Below are 21,796 nucleotides of genomic sequence, written 5' to 3' on the forward strand. Positions count from 1 at the left end.
ATACCCATATATTTATGGACTTGTGTACACATTGAACAGAACAAATACGGTTCTCCTCTCCGTTGCCGGATAGACAAGTCATTCGGCTGGATCTCTTTTGCACGGACTTTTTTTTTCCGTTAAGTCAAGATAACCCTAGTTCGGTGTTGATGACGATATATTTGCTCGAAGTCGTATAATTGCATCACCGTGTCCTAAGATGGTTTTTTTACAATAATATTAGACAATACATAATATAATGTTATAAAATATCACACAAGATATTATACGACACGGGATTTTCGGATAATAGTGACACAGCCGACTCACGTGAAACCTCCCCTCGTGCCGCCCATCTACCGCCACTGGCGTATGCGATTAAGACGAGACAAATCCGCGCAAATCCGCGCCAATTCTATCGGCTGCAAGTACGCCACTCTGGCGAGGACGGGAGCCGGTGATTTACGTAAAAACGTCGCGAATTATGACGATAAAAGTAATACATTGTATTGCAATCGCATAATACCCGCCTACGAGGAACAATAAAAATCTTGACGATCAGACCACGTGCAAGCGCTGTGGACGAACAACTCGTCCACTCGTCCACTCGACCACTCGACCGCCGCCATCCTCCCCGTCGCCGCGCGACTTCCCGCAAACCCCCTCCCTGCTGGAAACGTGAGACTCCTCTCGGCCACTCGACTCGGTCGCCGCAACACCAACAACCCCGCAGCGGCGGGTCGGTGGTGGCGCTGCAGCGTTCCGTTTATTGTGGTGGAAAGGGAAACGTATCGCGCGCCGCCGCGGCTTATATATATACGGCCGGCCGGCGAGCACCGCGTTCAGTTTACAGTACGCCCGCCGCCGGTTCAAATATCCGTCCCGTCGTCCCGCGTACACCCACTCGATCAACCGTCACCGCAATTACACCACCAAACAGCAGTAGTCGTTTGTAGGTGTGAATTGTATTTTTCCGATTTCGATAATCATCGACGTTCGACCGGACGTACGTGATATCGTTCGTTTTTTCCCTGCAGTGCAATCGTCAACCACCGATTTTCAAGTCTTCCGTACTACCTATAATAAAATCATATTATCTGATTATCGCACCACCGGTCGTTGAAACAGTGTGTACGGTCTCTCCGTGCGACAAGTAATACATTCCAATTCCGTTACACGGGAACAATATATGCACAGAAGATGTGAGTATAATATTGTATTGTAATCGACTTTAATTGTACTTATTATTACCATTGCTTATCGTCAAACTTCGCGATAGCAAAATAGAACTTGTATAGAACGATGATGATTGGTCTGGGGGTGACTTTCGACTTGCGGCGTGTATTTTTAGCGTGGTGTGCTTCAACGCGCGCGTTGCGGCGAGGACAATTATAACATATTTTCGACATATTTTTCTACGGACCATCAAAACCTTCTTTTTTTTTTTTTATGCTGTGCACTCGTATAATATTGTAATCATGTCGTCGTCGCAGCCGCAGCCGCCGTCTCGCAAAGTCTATTTTTAAACAACTGTTGCGTAATCCTTGAACGCACGATACGAAACGCTATCGAAAATCCGTACATCGAAGAGAGCGCTCCGGGAGAGTATAACCAAACTTTTCTTATACAAACGATATCCGTTTAATTCCCAGTATTTCCCCGGGTGTGTATTATCTCTATATTATAATATCAATATATAAATTATAATATATGCCTATTAAGTACTTATACGAGTGTCTTCCAATAATTATTATTATTGTGCGTTAACAAAACTCATTAACGTTGTTTAGCCACGAATCATGATTTTTATTTTTACTCTGGTGATAACGATAATGAAATATTGGAATCTCGCATTAATACCGTTCTACTTTCATGTAGAAGATTAAATGTGTGATAACGCAATCCCGTCTGAAAATGAATAATACTTTATTGTCATCCAGCTAAATTCCCGCCATTCGCTAACGGGGGGGGAAATAAGATGAATGGGTTCTTTTTTTGAAATTTAGGGAGTGAGGTCGGTATGTTCGGTATATATTATCGAACCCTAACTTCCAAGGTCAGACCACCCCCTACGGACATTAACAAAAGGACGTGTTGAAACACGTCCTTTTTACTAAGAAACAAGGAACAATAGAAGTACTATTATTTTTTTGAAATTTCGTTTCGTGTAAGCCGCATCGAACAGCATGTATGCTGTTACTATTTAATATTTAACATTAAATTCGTTGGCCGGGAGCGTATGTAGGTCGGATCCCATATGAAAATAACCCAGGATGATTCATCAGATCAAGATGTTCGACGAGACCGAAAACACGGTTAATCTGGAATTTCACCGATCAAAGTTCACATATGGTATATTATTATATCTGTGTACTTAGGTTTTTTACGTCACTTATTTTCAAACAAAACCGTCGTTACTAAAGCTCGTACCGGTAATATTACGCAAATAACGAAATTACCATACAGCTCTTCAAATTTGACGTAATATCACATTTTTAACATTTATTCCGACCATTGTGTACTCGTTATTGACACAATTACAACACTATTTCAAATACGATTAGAGTTTGGACTGATCATCTTTTTAAATACTTATATATTTTACTGTGACGATAGGCGTGATTCAAAACACACCTAGACTTGCATATTTATTTATTTTAATTGTCAATTGGACATAAAAACCAAAATGTATTCAGTAAGCAAACCTTACCGAATCAACCTCATATTATTAGTACCATGTATAATAATATAATAAGAAGATAACAATATAAATAATTCTCCTAAGCTCGTCCATTATAATTTACATTGTATATATTAATGTATTATATTATATTATTATAATGGTGTTCCATTGACGTTTTTATTTGCTTTCCAAAATCCATTAGAAGTTTTCCTAACCGGTTTTTCGGCTGCCGCACCGTGTCTATATATAATAACCCAATATAACCACTTACGCACACAAGCGCCCACATTCACATGCACACACATTTCGGTTGTCGATTGTGGGTCCAGCTAGTTAAAACCTGCACACTCGCGTATATCTTTAATATACAGCCGATAAACATAGTCACCAAACAAGTCACGTGAGCTGTGGCAGTACTTATAACCAACTAATACGCCTATCGGAAAATCGGGAGGTTGTTCTACAATAAAATATAACACTGTCGTCGCCATCGTCAATGCAACTATTAAATCGATATGAATTATGAAATCCATCGTTAAATTATTATTCGTGACGTTAGCAGACCAATAACAACAATTAGATTAGTCAACGCGTAAAAGAAAAAACTCGTTTTTGAATTTAATATCTTACACTTAGACCGACTTTTAACACCTTATTATAATTATAATGTATTTTACGTAATGCTAATCAAAACTTTCGCAAAAGTCGTTCAAAAATATTTTTGAAAAAAATAAATATAAAATCGAACCGCGGATGGATACAACGACTTTCCACACAAGTCGTGTCCCCGCCATGACCCCTCTCAATACCTATAGTCACTACTATGTCTGTACATCACATACATACCGCCTAGGCAAGTTTGACCTCCGCTTCGTGACGAGACGTCATTTCAGGTGAAAGTGCTTTCTGCTTACCCCCTCTAACCACCGGTGCTGCCTTTTGTTGACCACCGTAGCTGGGACACTTTTTTCACACAAATTTCAAAATTCGTGCTCAGTGCGATCGACTATGCAATACACACTTCGGGCAAAACGTCTATAGATTCTACGTTCGTGTATTCTTGCTACAGTCCTCCCCTATAAACAATCACTCAAAACGCGTGCGAAACCACTTTTGAGACAATATTAATATATATAACACTGTAAAAAATAATAATATTGTGGTCGAGTTTACGGTAGGTATATTATATAGTATACAAACTACAAACCGGTCGTGTCTTAATATTATTACATCGTACGTACTAATATGTGTGTATTACTTATTATAATAATATTCCTCCTACCGTTTATAATGTATCGCATGTTCCGTTCAAGGTCGATCGTGTTTCCAAAACAATAGTTAAGTGGGGTGATAAAAAAATTGTCTAAATTTTCGTCACGCACGATGACATGCGAGTTTATATCTGCAGTAAAATAAATTCCCGACTAACATCAACGCACTGCAGCTGTTACCTATCGTACCATACACAATGGTCATTTCGATTTCCGCTATTGCGTAGCAACACCCTCTCGTGGCCTATACTCGATTTTGATGCATACCAACGTGATAAATGTACCATAAAATTTTGTAATATTTGATAATAATTTGTATTTATTTCAATCCTATAATTTCTTAAACCATCTCTGACTGTATGCTCAGTGTACAGTATACACCAACATAATTGACAAGCCGGCGGAATGCAATATTAACTATCGATTGCAGCGAACAACTTCTAAACATAACATACTTGACGAGCAATTTTATACACGTCTGAGGAATCATTAGGTAGTAGATACCTATTATCTAGGTATAAATATGACTACATGAATTTGCTAGTAGATCTGGCGGTCAATGATAAACAAGCGTATGATGTTTACGCTGTAATATTACGACGAGACAGAAATCGAGTTTGCAGACCTACTTTTGTCATCAGAAGAAAAAAAATAAAACACTGGTAAAATAATAACTGTGAGAATTGTCTTCGATTTGTGCATTACGAGCAGAGATGGATTAAATACTCGTACTTTTAAAAATTGTATTCAAATAGTAAATACAAATTACATCAATTTATGTCGAATAATAATACATTAAATTTTATACATCAATTACATTATATAAAATGCATTTGATTTTAATAAGTAATTAGTGTATTTTTTCCATCACTATACTGCAGGATAGATGTGTATTGGTATTTATACTCGATAAAATGTACATATTTTAATTAAAATAATATCGTATCATGATACTCTAGTGTCGGTAATTGTCAACGTTTCGTTAAACTTTTAACGTTTGCTTCTGAACGAGTTTCATGCAACTGTTTCATATTTACGTATATTAATATTACCATATGTGGTTCATAAATGCGAGCAAGTACCTATAGTAAATTTGCAAGTACAGTGATTTATCATCCGAAATACACTCATGTATACTTAATTAAACTGCATAAAATATTTTATTGTTATGTAATATAGTGACATTAATATTGATTTAGGTTTTATACTTTAATAATTATTATTTAACATATTATATATAATGTCAAATGTATATGTTTTTTTTTCATTCATATACTAGCGCTTAACATACCAAACAAGTAAATCCAAATGAAAAAATAACACTAGTTTAGCTCTTTAAAAAGTGAAGTCCAGTGTTCATTCACAAAATCTGGTGTTGAAGGTGTTGCTCGAATTATTGGTGCACATGCGCTCATTAAAAAGACGACAATTAAAGACCTCTGTGATCTAACAGAACTAGCCTTCTTCTCGGCAGTAGAGACACTTATTCAGCCTTCCCCAGTCTCTGGCGGCACACAAGAAAGCCACACATCTTGTGTCCCATTGTCACCAACACGTGTCAATTTCTACGTGACCTTTACAGTGCGAGTCGTCCCTTTTATCAATGACGAAAGAGTTATATAAGAAGTAACCATTATCTGTGTGCGACAACTTAACCGTTATTTATTTATTATCCTTAAGCTATGTAATGATATGTCAGCATATTATTATTGAACAACGTTAGTTTTTTACCACTTTGTTTAACGATTAATCAAAACTCACCAATATTTTAGTTAACAATAGAAATCGGAGCTTCTGAATAAAAATTTGTTAATTATTATACGTTTGTAAGACGGGTACGGGTGCGACGTGAGTAGTTGGTATACTATATACGCGATTATATTCATAATATATTTAATATTTTGCGACATTATGTTTTAATGGTCAAAGATATTTTAATAAATTTTTATAACTGCTGATTAAAGCGTTTAAATCGGGAGAACTCTTTGTGATTATTATATAATATATTAAACAGCGGTTTTTTTTTTTGCTTTGCAACGATTTTGAATCCTCTAATCTCTATATCCGATATTTATTTAAATCCTTACGGTTTTAAACGAAAAAATATTTGTCAAGTACCTGCGAGTACTCATACTCATTTTATAGTTTACGGATAGCGGAGGCTTACGTTGTACACTTCAATTAGCTAGTTTTATCTGATCTTAGTTACACCACGCAATCAACACAACATTGCGAATTCGTCGAAAGCGTGATGGCGATTTATTCATTGATGCGCTCGTCTACGTAATAAAAATAATGATATGATAGTGTGTAATGACTGTGTACGTATTAAATATGTGTCAGGATCACAATGATATAATTCGAGTTATATAAATTCACTTTACAAAATTCCAAGAATATTAACATAAAAAAATGATTGTCAGTAACAAACACTATGAAACATTCTAAAAATATTATTGTTTACATAGAATTTTGAGAACCTTCTAACGCCCCAAAATGATCGCTATGTAGAGGAATATAAAAAAAAATTACAAAAAAAAACCCAACAACTAATAGATATTACACTAGTGTTATCATTATCGAGCATTTTCTGATTTGAGGAATTGAAAATCTGTAAAATCGTTTTTTTTTTTTTTTTTTTTTTTTTTTAGCTTAATCAATAGGTTTTTATACTATTACCACGCTACATAGCCCTTATGTACGGTCAGCACTGTGTAACGTTATCTTGCGGGACAAAACGACTATAATAATATTATAATACTATTTATTAAACCTTGTACGCGTTGATATCGCAGCAGTGGTGACGCGCGTGGGTTGGATCCGGTCCAGACGTATTTTATTTTTGTGCAAAAAAAAAACCCGTTGTTCCATCACATCAAACGCCGGTTCAACATTACGGTATTTAATATAATTATTATCATTATATGTGTATAAAACATAATATTATCATCATACTGCTACAGCGCCTACAGCGTTTGCTAAAACGCCCCGTCGGGCTTTTGGAGCACGAAAGTCGATAAGACTGATACAATTAATTATAAACGTCACATAAAACCTAATTTTATTATTACTAAAAAAACAAAATAGTGTGTTGGCGTAATCCACGAGGTCTTGCTTAAAAGTTCTTTACTGTGCTTTAGAGGTTACAAGCTCGCGGTAGTATCATTGTCCGTTGTGTTTATTTTTGATCTTTTTTCTAATACCAGTATCATTGAACAAGATCTGTAATAACTGATAATATTATATATTATTTTAATTTAACTTTTCCACTTATTAACTATAATATAACGCTCGAGACTATAGGCACATGGTGTGTTCATGAGTCCAAGTTCGACCAGACATTTCTTTATGGACACAGTACAATTTACGTGTATTTAATTATTATATTCAATTTATATGCATATTGTTTAATAATATGTTCGTAGAGATCATGAAAATTGTATTAAACGCGAGAGTGTGATAAAATTAAAAATATTTGTTAGTAACCCTCACCTACTCAATTAACAAAAACTATATATCCGATAACCTTATTATATAGACTTTATTATCATGAATTTTTTATCGTATAAAAATTCTTTAAAAATGTAACAGCTACAAGTTATACCTATGAATGAGTATTTTCGAAATTAATTGTAGTAAAGAATATATCGAGTAGAAAAATTCACCAAGACTGACTGAATAGTCTATTATTAATGTTTAGTGAACCAGAGCTATCATCTAATATTGATATTGCCAATGTAATTGACGAATTCATAGGTATGGAAAATAGGAGAGCTAATTTATAATAAGGCAACAATAAATATATGTACATATATTATGTTCATTTATGTGAATATTTAATTTATAAATATTAAACTAAGCTTTTTTTTATATTTTTGTTTGATGAGTTCTTATTTTTATAGATCAGAGATGGGCAACTCAAAGTAACTAGCGGGCCACTTTTAAGTACTTTAAAATCTAGCGGGCCGCAGTGCATAGGACAATTTAGTAAAATCCACTTCTATTTCTGTAGTTGAAACTCTTAATAAATGTCCCAAGGTTTCATCTGTTAAACGATTTAATAATTTAGTTTCGGTTTAAAACTAGAAAAGAATTTATATCCACATTTTATCAAAAAATGTAATAAAATAAAATAAAATACAGATAAGCGCTAAAATTATATGAAGTAATATGAAAATGTAGCGCGGGCCAGATAAAAAAGGTACGCGGGCCGCCAGTTGCCCATCCCTGTTATAGATGATTGGATTTATATTTATTTTGTATGATTTTAAAGAATTTAAAAACATGTTGACACATACAAATTCAATACATTTATATCGTATGTACATTAAATTTTATTCTATGCACTATGTAATACTCGCTACTAAGGAAAAGTATTTAAAAAAATGTAAAGGAACTCTCTAAATATAAATGCCTTAATATTGTTATTCCATCAGAAATTGAAGTCTGTGCACGCCTATGTATACATATTATCTTGTTGATTTTACCGTCTGTATTTACCTTTTAATATATATTATATTATATTATATAACTTATAATACCGATGTTTATTCGCAAATTTCAATTTAATCACCGTCTGATAATAATTATTTACCAGATAAAATAATCATGTTTGCAAAATATTAATAGCTCACATTATAAAGTAACCGTCCCGTGGAGGAGTGATGGAAAGTTATTGCTATAATTAAATTTAAATAATATACACGCAAAATAATATGTATATTCAGACAATTAACCTTGAGGTTTATTAATACAAATTTGAGTGATTAAAAATATTCAAAAGTAATTTCTTATCATATCGCCAATTATATGCAATACATTAATATAGCCAATAAAAGCACGCTTGAGAGCTGTAGGTTAGTGTAGGTAAGTAAGTAGGCAGGTATATGACGTATATTATTGTGTAACAGCAATCTATTTTTTGCATTGCAAAAATAGACATTCGTATAACACATTGCCTGTACGCAACGGGATCAATTCTTTCATCAAAAATAACTTATAATTTCTCACGAAAAGTGAACGTCGTAAATCGTTAGAGCAATGCTGTTTTAGGTACCACTCTGCCTGCTGCTATCAGTATTATATATTTATGCGGTAAAAGAACGCGTTAATATTATACCAATACCACAGATCGATATGCTTCTTTAACATTTAAACTTTACAACATCCGTAATGATTTTTTTAAGTGTATAGGTGTTTTGATATTTTGCGGCGACAGCGTGAGGTAAGAAATAATAAACTAAACAAACCGAATGTTTTACTGAAATTTCTCTGATCGTTTTCCACAACAACGCCCACGTCGCCTTTTATACATTGTATCAAATTCGTCTTTACAAAATCTCTGCATTGGCCAATTCTTTTGATACCTACCGTATGCAATATCCCCATTGTCTATTTTGAGAATTTTTTTTTTTTTTGACAATTTATATTAAAATATAATATTTTAATTTTCTAGTTCTACCTGACAGATACAATATATTATAAAACGAAGTTATATTTATTTTCTTAGTTCAAAATAATTTACGATTGCGGACGTCAAGGTCTTCCAAAAAAAAATATAAAACAAAAACTTGTATTAAGTACACTTACCCAAATACAATGCAGTATAATTATTTACATCATACAAAAAAAAACATAAACGTGTACCCTATCTTATTAGTTATTATTATATCAACTGTATCAGTAATTATCGTTCAGTCGTTACGATGCGAGAAAACAGACGCGGTCTATAGGGAAATGATAATAGTTGACTTCAGGTTAACCGCACGTGCGCGAATCGTGCGGACCGTGCGGTTTTCTATTACGATTACGAAAGAATTATTATACTGTCATCTATTATTGTTAAGAAATGTTAAAAAAAAAACGATTTTTTCCGACGACGACACTTAATCGGTTGGATCGATCGCGCAAATCGGCCAAGGTTCAGACCGGCCGGAAAACATCAGAGAGCGTAGCAAATCCACCCCCACTGTCGTTGCGGATTCCAACCAACCAAATACATTATGACATTATGATTACACATTTTTTCGTTACCTCTCTAAAATGTTCGTAACTTCTCGTTATAAACGAAAATATAAATTTTATAATAATGGTTTTATATTTTGATTACCGTCGTCATTTTTATATCCCAAAATTATATTATACTATTTGTTGTTTGATTTCTACTAATAATTATCTTGATACTCTAAAAGTCGTCCGTTCACACTACAGTATTAGTTCAATGCCTATATACTTATTGCGATGATTTCCAACAAATACATTTTAACTTATAAATATTGTTCTTATTTACTTTTGCGTGTGAAACTACAACTTGCAAAAGTGAAAGACAATTTTATAGTATAGTATATTATTAATTAAGTATTATGTAAAGTTTTTGAACATGCTCAACGTGTTTACTTAGTGAGGCCCAGTATTTTTTTGTAAGAAAACTAAAATATATTATTTTATTATTTTATTATTTTATTATTTAATTATTTTAATTATCGATAACTGAGTGTAACAGACTAGAGTAAATAGTTGTGGCTTTTTATTTAATGGTATTATTATTATTATAATTATAATTATTTTCGTCTTTAATCACCGTCGTCGTCTCATTGTCTATATATTATGTATGGAAACAAATTGAAATATCTAGAATTTTCTACTGCCGATGAAACTTAGTGCTAGTGTTTTTGTGTTATTTTCCGTCGATTATTGGATTTTATAAAACTCCGTTTGCACTGTTTGCAGCATATTTACTTATTTTATCATTACATATTATTTTTACGCACGATCGCAAATATTTATAATATATTTATGAGCGAATTGCCGCAGTATACAGGATTAATAAGATTGATAGCGTAATTTTGTTTATCGCGTTTGAGTTTCGTGCACAAATCAACAATCATTAATTATATTTATTTTATCTGATATTAGTACAAAATGCAAACAATTTTACAGGAGTTATTCATTCGCTTTCAAAGTTTATACTTAACTTACCTATAACAACACTGCATAACGTATACCAAAATGGTACATAGGACTTTGTCGTGGAGTTGATAATGTAATAAATTCGAATTCGATCGCTTAACTCAATCTCTAATTATTAGGTACTGCATGCGCCCCGCGATAACGCTGACCAGTGACCGTACGAAAAGCTTATAACGCAAAGAGTTAAACGTACTTAGGCCTATTCGTGCCGTATGTGTGTGTGTGTGTGTGTGTGTGTATAGGTACTCAACAACAGTATTTTAATTTTGCAGCCGGTAATTAGGTTTTGTGTATTAGGTGGGGCATGGTGGCAACACGCACATGTATACGTATCGTGTTTCAATGCGATAAGATGGTAAGCCTTTATCGAATTACGGTTTTCGGACGCGCGCCGTTTTCGCCTCTGCTCTATTCAGCAGTCGTACAGAACGCTCCGCCGCACGCGGACATCATCACAGTGGTCACTGCTGCAGCTCGTCTTAAAGACTGCATCACCCGCGTGATATTGTCGACCCATTCTCAAAAAGTTCGATTTTAAAACCTTTGTAATCGTCTTTCCTTCCCCCTGCCCCCTAACGACTCGCGTGCGCTTGCAAACATGTACGGAAATCGAATTATTTTTTATTTTATAAAATTTTATTTTTTAATTTATATTAATACAACATTCAACAAATGGATAACATTTCTCTGATTTTCTGTTTTTAGTGTGCATACACGCAGCCCAAGACAGTAGAAATGACAGACAGCATGACGCGGAACTTTAATAATTACTCTTCCACTACAAAACCAGAACAACACATCTCCAAACAAGTGAGTTTCCTCATAGCTATGCGTATTTTATGAACAATAAAATATTATTACAGTGGTACCGAACTCACGTCGAAGTTTGGTTGATTATTAATAATAATAATGGTTAGCTATAGACTAAAAAAATAGTAATCCGATTTATATGAATCGATTGGCTCCAGGAGTAATTTATGTCATTCTTAAATCTAACGCCATCAACTCCGCCATATTGTTTAGATGCACATTTAATTTCTGCTTAATTATGTAGTTACTAGATTCGAACGTAAGGAATTATAGCAACGAATGGGCAATAGAACACGATACACGGAGACTATAGATTGAGACAAATTATTGAGTCCTAACCTATTCGGTCATATAGCTTTTAAATCGCACTTGTCCGTTTTTACGGCTTTTTCTAAAAGTTTTTATAGCTGTTTATCGCCGATTATTTATTGGTAGGTGTTTAGAGGTCGTGTGTGTATTGAAGGTTTATAATATTATTGTATTTCTACAGCCGTGTCCTTTATACCGCGGAGGTCGCGATACGTGCCAAAAAAAAAAAAAAAAAAATTATAATAATAAAAATGCAAACAGCCTTGATCGGATAATATAAAACAGTTAAACGCGAATAATGCTGCGAGAATAAATTTCTTTTGTTTTTATTTAATTTGTCTTCGGTGCAAAGATTTCTGTATAATATATTGAATCTTGATAAATCGTGAAACAGTATTACTTATGACTTCTACTCGCGGAAGAAGTTGTATAAAAGAGGTCAACAGGTTAAATAATATTATATAAACATAAACAATTCCCACCCCAACCACACACATTCATACCCAAATACTCCATAACCCCCTCCCCCACAAACTACTAAACAACACTATTATACAAAAGAAAACCGATACTATTCGATCATTCATAATAGTAAAGGAAAGTTAATGTATTTTTCCTATTCCCATAACATATCGAACTTTAGGGATGCTGCATAGTTATTATACATCCGATTTAATATCGTGCAAAGAAATCCGAAGAACTACTAGTTATTATATAATTATTATAAACATTATTGGCACGCTCTGAACTCGTCATGTAATTTTTTACTATAAACATGTACGCGAACATTTTTCTTACGAGTTACGATTTAGCAATGACCAAATAAATGTTGTCACTAAACACTTTTAAATAACAACCTCTGTACAGTGTAATAAGTCGAATGTAATTGACCCGCAGTATGTAAATATGTAAAAATTATTACTAGTACTTAAATTTAAAATAAACTTACTAAATTTTTAATGTATAACTTTGTTATAATAATTCAATATTATTATCATAAATAAACGAGTAAATTAAAATTATCTTAAAGTTTATTAGTATCTGCATTTTTTGAACATTTAAATTCGAGCACTTTTTGATTCTTATATTACCTATTAGCTATTACCCGCCGTCTGATACAATATATATACTTATATGTTACTGTATTGGCTCTCGTGACGTTTAAACAAAATTAAAATACACACCAACGAACAGAACGGAAACGGCCAAGAACCTATTGTTCTTCGAACAGAAAAAAAACATTTTTACTTTTTCATTATCGCAATATTAATTATAATTCAAAGATATTATTTATGAGTGTCATTTATTATACCCACGCTCGATCCGTGACCGACACCTGTATGTACACGCATTTATAAATTATAATTTATGATAAAGTACACTTGAAATTCGGATAGCGGTTACTGTATTAGACTGTTTATTAGGTTCTAAAACCATAAACGGTAGTCTACAATAATAATAATGTATTCGCATTCCATTAACTATGATAATTTACTTATTTTTCCGACTAATTTTTGGCACTTTTGACGTGTCTTGTGTACAGAAAAATAACTCAGTAATATAACCATAATATTGCTAAAAATAATTAATTCTTACGAACCAATAACGATTTGGAAAATTTAGGGCTTTTAGAAAAACACCTTACATCAGGTATATAATATGAAGAATATTTAAACCCGTTTTTTTCTTCAACTTTCGCGCATTTACCGCTTTCAAACTTATAAGTTATTGTAAGTTATAAATGTCATATTTCATACGCGAGATTGGGATTCATGTCATCAAATAATATCTATAGCATATCAAATTCGGTTTCTTATTGTGTCTTTTACATTATTATATGTCGTGACTACCGGACGTTTCGTCAACCAACCAACCGTAGTTTAATATTGCTCAATTATTTTAGTGTCAGATTATAATATCTGTGGCAGATATAATTTTTGGCACCTATAAAAAGCGCAGAAAATCAAATACGTCACGAAGACGACTGGGGCGTAGCTATTTTGTCGTAAAACAAAATAAAAATACCTTGCGCGCGCGCATATACACTGTCACACACAATATGTGTATGCGCGGCTCGAATTACAACTACAGCTGATGCACGTCGAGTCCTCGTAAAAATATTGTAGGTAGCCCGTGCACCAAATAAAACGCCTATAGAGATCACAATATAGCTATATTTTTCGTACAAATAATAATAATTCGCGTACTTAGATTAAACCAAACGACGAAATTTATTCTGTATATTAATATGTATTTACATCACATTATACGTACTTACTCGTCGACTGTCTCAGCTGCTGCTATCGTTCAATGCCTGACGGTTAAGTCTCCGTCTGATAAACAGCCGCCGGTGCACCGAGGTTATCATCGCTGTATCATATATTGTTATAACATTGAGGTGCCTATTCATTATATCACTGGAAGAGAGGGAAGAGAGGATAATCGCGTGCAATGACAAATTTTCTTTTTTTTTTGTACTGTCATACAGTTTTTGTGTAATAATATGTTTTATAACCAATGACCATCTATTTTATTTCTTTTCAGCAAATGGCAGCGGTAGATGGTTACGATAACCAAGGGATGCTGAGATCTGAATTGGACATCAACGGAAAACCCATCAATGGAAATACTTGGTGAGTTAATTATTAAACTTAACTCGTTTTTAAAGATTAGGTTTAAATTTTAGTGTTTTTTTGCATATGACCTGAACTATACCCACATTATCAATATTTATATATATTATTATGACATCGTATCATCTCGGATCACCAGCAAATATAACTCGTCGATTCAATGAAGTTTTTCTATTTTATCATTTTTATTTTTTATTATATTTCCGGTTGTGAGAATCGCTATTGCTTATCTGCTATTAAGACAAAACCGAGACGTTAGCCGGACGTAATAACGAACATTTTTGGGTGAGGCGTTAGGCCACTCTAAATTATATGTTCCTATTATATACACAATGGTGTGGGGAATCGTACGTAGGTATTAAATCAGCTCTACTAAACTGCTGGCTTCAAAGTTCAGACGATTAATTTTTTCATGAAAAACCTTCTTCCCGATGACGAACATATTTTGTTTTTACTTTCACAGTTTACACTGTTATAGCAATAGTATTTTGCAGTTCAAAGGATTGTACCGTATTCGCATATATGCGTATATAATTCAGCATATCATACATGTGCATCAATAAAGTTAGTTTAAAATTAAGATCAGACTCCTGAATTCTTACATTATGATGCGAGTCGTAATAATAACAATTCTGATTTTCTATTATTCTAAAAAATAGTTGATTAAGTCGTTTTTTTTCATTTAGTCAACATTTTAATTTAAGACTGTAGTTTTTTAAAAATGACATAAAACATTTGTGATCCTTATATATTTTATTTATTATATTTGTAAATCATATGTTAATATGTATTTGTACCGTTGCGGTTTTATATCAAATAAAAATCATCGTTTTACACTTTTGCCATGTAAAACCGTAAATATGTACATATTATAATTAGTTTCGCTGTAAATATTGTAATATACCTATGGAAATATGTATAAATCTGTATATTATCAATTATTATTTATTTATTGATGTGATTATGTGAATATATATATATATATATATAATGTGAGTGTCCAACGAGTTAATTGTCAAGTTGTCGGTAATATACTATGTAGTATTCTTAAATAAAAATAAATTTAAGTACTCTCTGAGTTTAATATTTATTAATTTACCATAATTGTAACAATCTAAAAAAACGTCATTTATAATTGCGCATAATGTACAGTAGATAATATTATGAGCATGTACATTTGAGCAATATAATTTAAATCATTAGAAGCTATTGATTTACAATGGCCTATAGTTAAATTTTACTCCGGTAGCTTGTGGTTTCTTGAAGAATATATGAACATACGGTCTTGACCTATTAATATTTGATAATATTTAGTTAGGTTGGTTTTTTTGGTCGGATATGAATAATCATTAAGTGATCTAATACCTAATACTCTTTTATGTATGACCATATATACATTGTAGATAAAATAATCGATTAATGTTTTTCTTTTGTTTCTTATCATTTAGTTTTTTTATTCTTATCGTTAGAACATATCTAATACGTTAGGTATGTTTTTATTTTTTTTTTTAATTAAAACGTTCATATTAATTTCATCTTACATACTATAACGTATCTCATTCTACCACCAATCACTAGCGTCATCATTTTTGTTGCTTAATATAACTTGATTATAGTATAGTAGTACGTATAAGTATATTGCATAATATATATAATTTAATTCGTTAATCTACAGAAGTACTTTTCATAAAAAAATTAACATTTAATAAAAAATTGTTTTCATTTGTCGGAATAACATAAATCATAATACTGTGTATTATAATACATATTTAATAAATTTTGTAGATTCTAGTTTCTGTCGTTTACATAAAGTTTATTTATTTCATCTGGGTTTAAACATCACGTGCTTCGCACGTAACGAACAAGGAACGTTAATACAATATATCTTCGTCTTTCGTCATACACTAAGTTATAATTAGTACAAGATTCTAGTATTTGTTGATTTCTACAAACATATATTGTTATAAAAGAACTTAGGATTAAGCCCGACTGAACTGAAAACGATTTAGATATGTAGCACACTTGTATACTCAATGGACGTTTATTTATGCGTTTGAATTGTAATGATTTATCAAATGCACCGCATTGTTTAGAATTGATGTTTCTCCTTTTTGTTTATGTGTGTGTGTGTATGCGTGGTATTTTTTGAGTGAGTAGTCGATTGTACAAATAGTGAAATTATCCATACAAATGACACAACACACGACTAATATATTATATTATTATTATTATTATATATTAAATTATTATATTTTTTGTGTTGCGATGTACAGCATCAACATGGACAGCCTCAACAAATGTGTCGTCATCAATACAAAAGGCGACACCGCCGCACAGTTGAACGAGAAACAAAATTACTACAACCCATACCAACACCGCGACGTAAAACACCCCACAACGTGAGTAGAATAATAATACATATCCATAATAACATAGCAATAGACCATAATTAATATTATTATTAATTACGATTTTTTTCTGTCTATTTTTTGTATAGGTATTTTGACACCTTGATACATCTTCTAAAGGCTAGTCTAGGTACGGGAATTCTAGCCATGCCCAGTGCGTTTAAAAACGCCGGTTATGTAGTGGGTACGTTGGGTACAATCATCATCGGAATACTGTGTACATACACGATACATTTGCTGGTAAGTGTAAAATATAATAAACGCATCGAGGAATAATTCGTCTTGCTCACATGCAATACAACTTAATTATAAAACCGTGATTATTTGTTTGGTATAGATAACTGCATCGCACGAGCTATGCATCAAGAGAAAAGTGCCCAGCCTCACGTACCCAGGTACCGTGGCAGTGGCTTTCGAAGAGGGTCCTAAATTCACTAGGGTATTGGCTCCTTACGCGAGGTAAGCCCCTGACCATAATATTATTGTTCTAATTATGTTATATTTTATTGGTTATCTGTTAAATTAACAACCCCCATTTTAATACTCGTTGCTTTTCAGAATGATGACAAACATGTTCCTAGTCCTGTACCAAATAGGTTCCAGTTGTATTTACCTGGTATTTATTGCTAGCAATCTCAAAGTGGTAAGTGATAGTGGCACTTAAATCTGGTCTTTTGGAATTTACATTCACAGTATTTTGGAAAATGTTACAGGTCTGCGATTTCTATTTCGGCGGCAACACGGACGTGCGGATGTACATGGTGTACCTATTAATCCCACTGATATTGATCTCTTGGATAAGGAATCTTAAACTCCTGGCACCGTTCTCCTCAATTGCTACTTGCATGACCATCGTAAGTTTTGTATTGATTTTCTACTACATTTTCCGGGAAACGCCGTCGTTCGCCGGCCGTGAACCAATCGGTACCGTTAACAGTATACCATTGTTCTTCGGCACTGTACTTTTCGCCATGGAAGCCATCGGTATGGTAAGTACAAACCATGAAAATATTTAATATTACATTAATACTAATAACCTGCAAAGGTGGGTGTTAAAAATTAATTTAATTAATCAAATGATGTTTTAACCATGCTGTACACATCGTTGCTTTAAATAAAATCAAACCAATAAATATTTCTCAATTTAATTATTTAGTATTTTATATTTTATAAATTATTTACACGTGTAATTACCAAATAATAACTATATTCATTTATAATATGCATTTAGCAGATAGGATAATTGTTTAGCAAAACGGTTGATAGTTATTTTTAATTTAATACTTTAATCCAAATTATCTACCAGCGAAAAACTGATAATTATTATTAAAGCTATTATCATAGCATTGTGATTCTATATGACGATCAAATATGTAGTTCTACCAAAAACCTAAGAACAGTTCAGGCCTTTTAATTAATTTTCCTTCGTCGAATCGTATCTGACCCTTGGTTAATCAAGAATAATAATCATCAAAATGACTTAAAAATTCAATGTTAACCCAATTAACAAAATTTTGCATATTACCTTTAATTTCTTTAAATTAACCCATTAAAAAAAACCCATTAATTATTCAATTTTTCTTTCATCAATTTCTGAAAACCCTCGGAGACATTTAAAATAGATTTGCCCTAAATAAATTGCTAGTTTAATAATAAAGTGGCCCTCATTCTGTTATTATTGTCATAAATTTATATGTAATTAAAAATAGGTATATTGTACACAATTCTATATATATTCTAATAATTATTCATTCACCTATAATTTAAGGTAGGTATTAAATGTTGGCTTAATTTAATTGACTCAATTTAATTTCATTGACTAGTTTTAATCCTTTAATATCATCGTCCACGATTATAATATGCTCTATAATATTGAACATTGCATTTATTCGATGTTTCGTATAGGTCTTGCCGCTTGAAAACGAAATGAAGAATCCTAAGAAATTTGGCAGTATGTTTGGCGTACTTAATGCTTCCATGTTGCCCATTTCTCTCTTGTACACGGTTGTTGGATTACTTGGCTATCTGAAGTACGGCGAAAATACCACCGGTAGCATAACACTCGACATGCCCCAGACCGAAGTGTAAGTATTCAAATATTAGATATATTATGTAAATGACATTTTGTTTTTAATATAATATTATAAAGTCCTTTATATATTTTGTTCTTAAAAAGAATATGCGTTCTCGTTTATATTTTACGAACGAAATTTGAACGTCACTTATTTACATTAAATGGAACGTGAATATAAACGAAATTCATATTTTTAAGAAACTTAAATCATTTTTAGGTCGTTCAATTTAAATTAATTGTATCTTCATAGTGGCACTTATTGTTAAACTCATTATTATACAATATTTAACTTATTTAAGATATTTTTTTAAATATTAACATAATTTTAGGAATACGTGGCACTTACGGTAATATATTATATATATATGCATTCAATATAGACTAATACATTTGATTCTTATATTATAATTGATAACAGTAATATAGATTGATAAATGTATAAAAGGGAAAATTTTTGACTTAATAGAGTTTAAATTTCAAAGTATAACACATCTACCTTATAGAAATATTTCCAAATATATTTTAAATCTTATTGTATATTTGCATTCAATAAATTTGGTACTCCAACTGGCTCAACTAGTGAAAACCATTACCCTTGAAGTGATTTATGATAACATTGGATATATTATATAAAAGAAAGGTTATTTTATTTTATATAGTTAATTTTATAATAAAAGATAATTTAATTATATATATTATTATATAATATAAGATTTATTTATTATATAAATAAAAAATTTTTTTGAAGAATTATTTATAACCTGAGTATTAAGTAAAGTTTACTATTACTAAACATTTATAGATCAATTATTTTAATGAACGTTTTAATTTCTTTTAAGAGCATGCACATGGATGTTTTTCTTTAAAAAAAAGTTAATAAACGTAATAGAATTCATTTTTATGCATTATATGTGAACGAATAATTAAATATCCAATTGAATTTTCTATACATTTTATGTAAAATACAATATAACAATAATATTTAATATGTCATACATATTATGACATATTGATTGAAGATAAATATAATTAATTAATCGTAATTATGCTTACAGGCTGTCTCAAGTCGTGAAACTCCTTCTGTCAATTTCCATTTACATTACATACGCTCTATCCAACTACGTCGCATTTGACATCATCTGGAAAGGAATGGAACAAAAGATGGAAAAGAATGAACACAGGATCTGCTGGGAGTATGCATTACGCACGTCCATAGTGATCGTAACGTGTAAGTATTCCTCGTAAGATGAAAGTCAATTACCAGGTTTCGTGTGAGAGGCTTTAACCGTTCCGAGATAATTGAAAAATGGTCGTACGCGACCATACAGCCTCGTGCCTCTCCGCACCCGTTATACGCGTTACGTTAATAGATTAAATTACATTTTTTTTTTTTTCATACAGTTTTCTTTGCCATTGCCATACCAAACTTGGAGCACTTAATCTCGCTGATCGGTGCGTTCTGTTTGTCTTCTGTGGGCATCGCGTTACCAGCCATCGTTAGCTTTTTGACGTTCTCCGACGTCTACAAGGATGAAGGAAACTTACGGTTCGGTCTATTCTGCCTGCGCAACTTGCTGATCATCCTCATCGCCATATTTGCATTCGTAATTGGCGTGTCCACAAGCGTGTCCGACATCATACATCACATGACGTGATTTCCTCCATTTCAATGAGGATTAAGTTCGTTTCTGTGATGGGTTTTATGGTCAACCCACACCACAAACGGACTATACGACAACTGCAAAAAAAAAAAAAAACAAATAAACAACAACGATGACGGTGATCGTTGTTGTCGTGCGTCGAGTAGTTAAAAGTTTTTTCCACCTCACTCGCGAGTAACGACCAATTATTGTTTACATTATTATTACATCAATATTACGCGTTTACTTCGGTGAACTCTTAAACCATGTAACGAATAAGACAACTCAAATCCAGTATTCTGTAACACGTCATTCAACTATAGTTGTTTGCGTTGTTGATTTAGAATTTGGATGGATAATGCCAACTCAGTATTTTTATTGTCGTTTTAAAATTATCGTATTTGGTTTTATTAATATTGTAAGCTCTTATTAATTAAATCCAACGTTTAAAATCAAAATAATAATAATAATACCAACGTAGGTGTTTAGTTTTCCAACCGGTCTGAGTACGGCACGGGCCGGTTTTCAAATTATGTCATACTACTATGTATTTTAGTGTCAATCAAAAATATATTATTTCACTCGAATATACGTGATAAATTCACAGTGCATTTGGCAAAAACAATGATTTTTATTGACTTTAAAACAACGCTCGGAACAAATATAAAGAAAAATATTCTTTGTACTTTTTTTTTTATTTTTTTTTCTACTTTTGATGTTAAGTATTTAACTCATACTCTGTACAATGTTTTAAGTTGAGTGCGAACAAATTTTATTTTATTTCAAACTCGTTGCCATTATTTTTTTAAATTAAAATCAAATAACAGGACATAAAATTTATAAGTTTCTTTTTGAATTCTTTTCTTTATGAACCAAGCATCATAACCTCGGCCGTTTTAACATTCCTTCCCTGAATACATTTTTCAATAATATTTTATATAAGTAACATACGGTGTAGATGAACCATTTGGAATTGTATTGCTCAATAAATATTATATTTATTTTACTATTTCTACTATT

At 32.2% G+C, this 21,796-nt stretch overlaps 1 protein-coding gene across 2 annotated transcripts; it reads left to right on the forward strand.

Annotated features, from left to right (window-relative positions):
• The first annotated feature begins 830 nt into the window (after nt 1-830).
• Nucleotides 831-21,461, forward strand: LOC112603168 (proton-coupled amino acid transporter-like protein CG1139). 2 transcript variants are annotated; one of them, XM_025351661.1, is made up of 11 exons: nt 831-1,181; nt 11,608-11,712; nt 14,566-14,654; nt 16,928-17,053; nt 17,152-17,302; nt 17,400-17,521; nt 17,621-17,705; nt 17,776-18,051; nt 18,968-19,146; nt 20,192-20,364; nt 20,538-21,461. In XM_025351661.1, the coding sequence occupies exons 2-11, from the start codon at nt 11,638-11,640 to the stop codon at nt 20,789-20,791; spliced, it is 1,530 nt and encodes a 509-aa protein (XP_025207446.1). In that variant the 5' UTR covers nt 831-1,181; nt 11,608-11,637; the 3' UTR covers nt 20,792-21,461. The 2 variants fall into 2 exon arrangements, with proteins under 2 accessions (XP_025207446.1, XP_025207527.1); XM_025351742.1 differs by lacking the exon at nt 831-1,181 and adding an exon at nt 11,316-11,502.
• Nucleotides 21,462-21,796: the final 335 nt, after the last annotated feature.

Source organism: Melanaphis sacchari, unplaced genomic scaffold (assembly GCF_002803265.2).
Source record: "Melanaphis sacchari strain LSU unplaced genomic scaffold, SCAv2.0 Contig0_pilon_pilon, whole genome shotgun sequence".
In the NCBI taxonomy this organism is placed as follows: domain Eukaryota; kingdom Metazoa; phylum Arthropoda; class Insecta; order Hemiptera; family Aphididae; genus Melanaphis; species Melanaphis sacchari.

Bases quoted from the DNA above. Each gene is read 5' to 3' on its own strand.
- LOC112603168 (XM_025351661.1), top strand. From the start codon at position 11,638: ATGACAGACAGCATGACGCGGAACTTTAATAATTACTCTTCCACTACA. The intron at 11,713-14,565 runs GTGAGTTTCCTC...ATTTCTTTTCAG, and splicing joins AACAACACATCTCCAAACAA to CAAATGGCAGCGGTAGATGG. The intron at 17,303-17,399 runs GTAAGTGTAAAA...TGTTTGGTATAG, and splicing joins CATACACGATACATTTGCTG to ATAACTGCATCGCACGAGCT.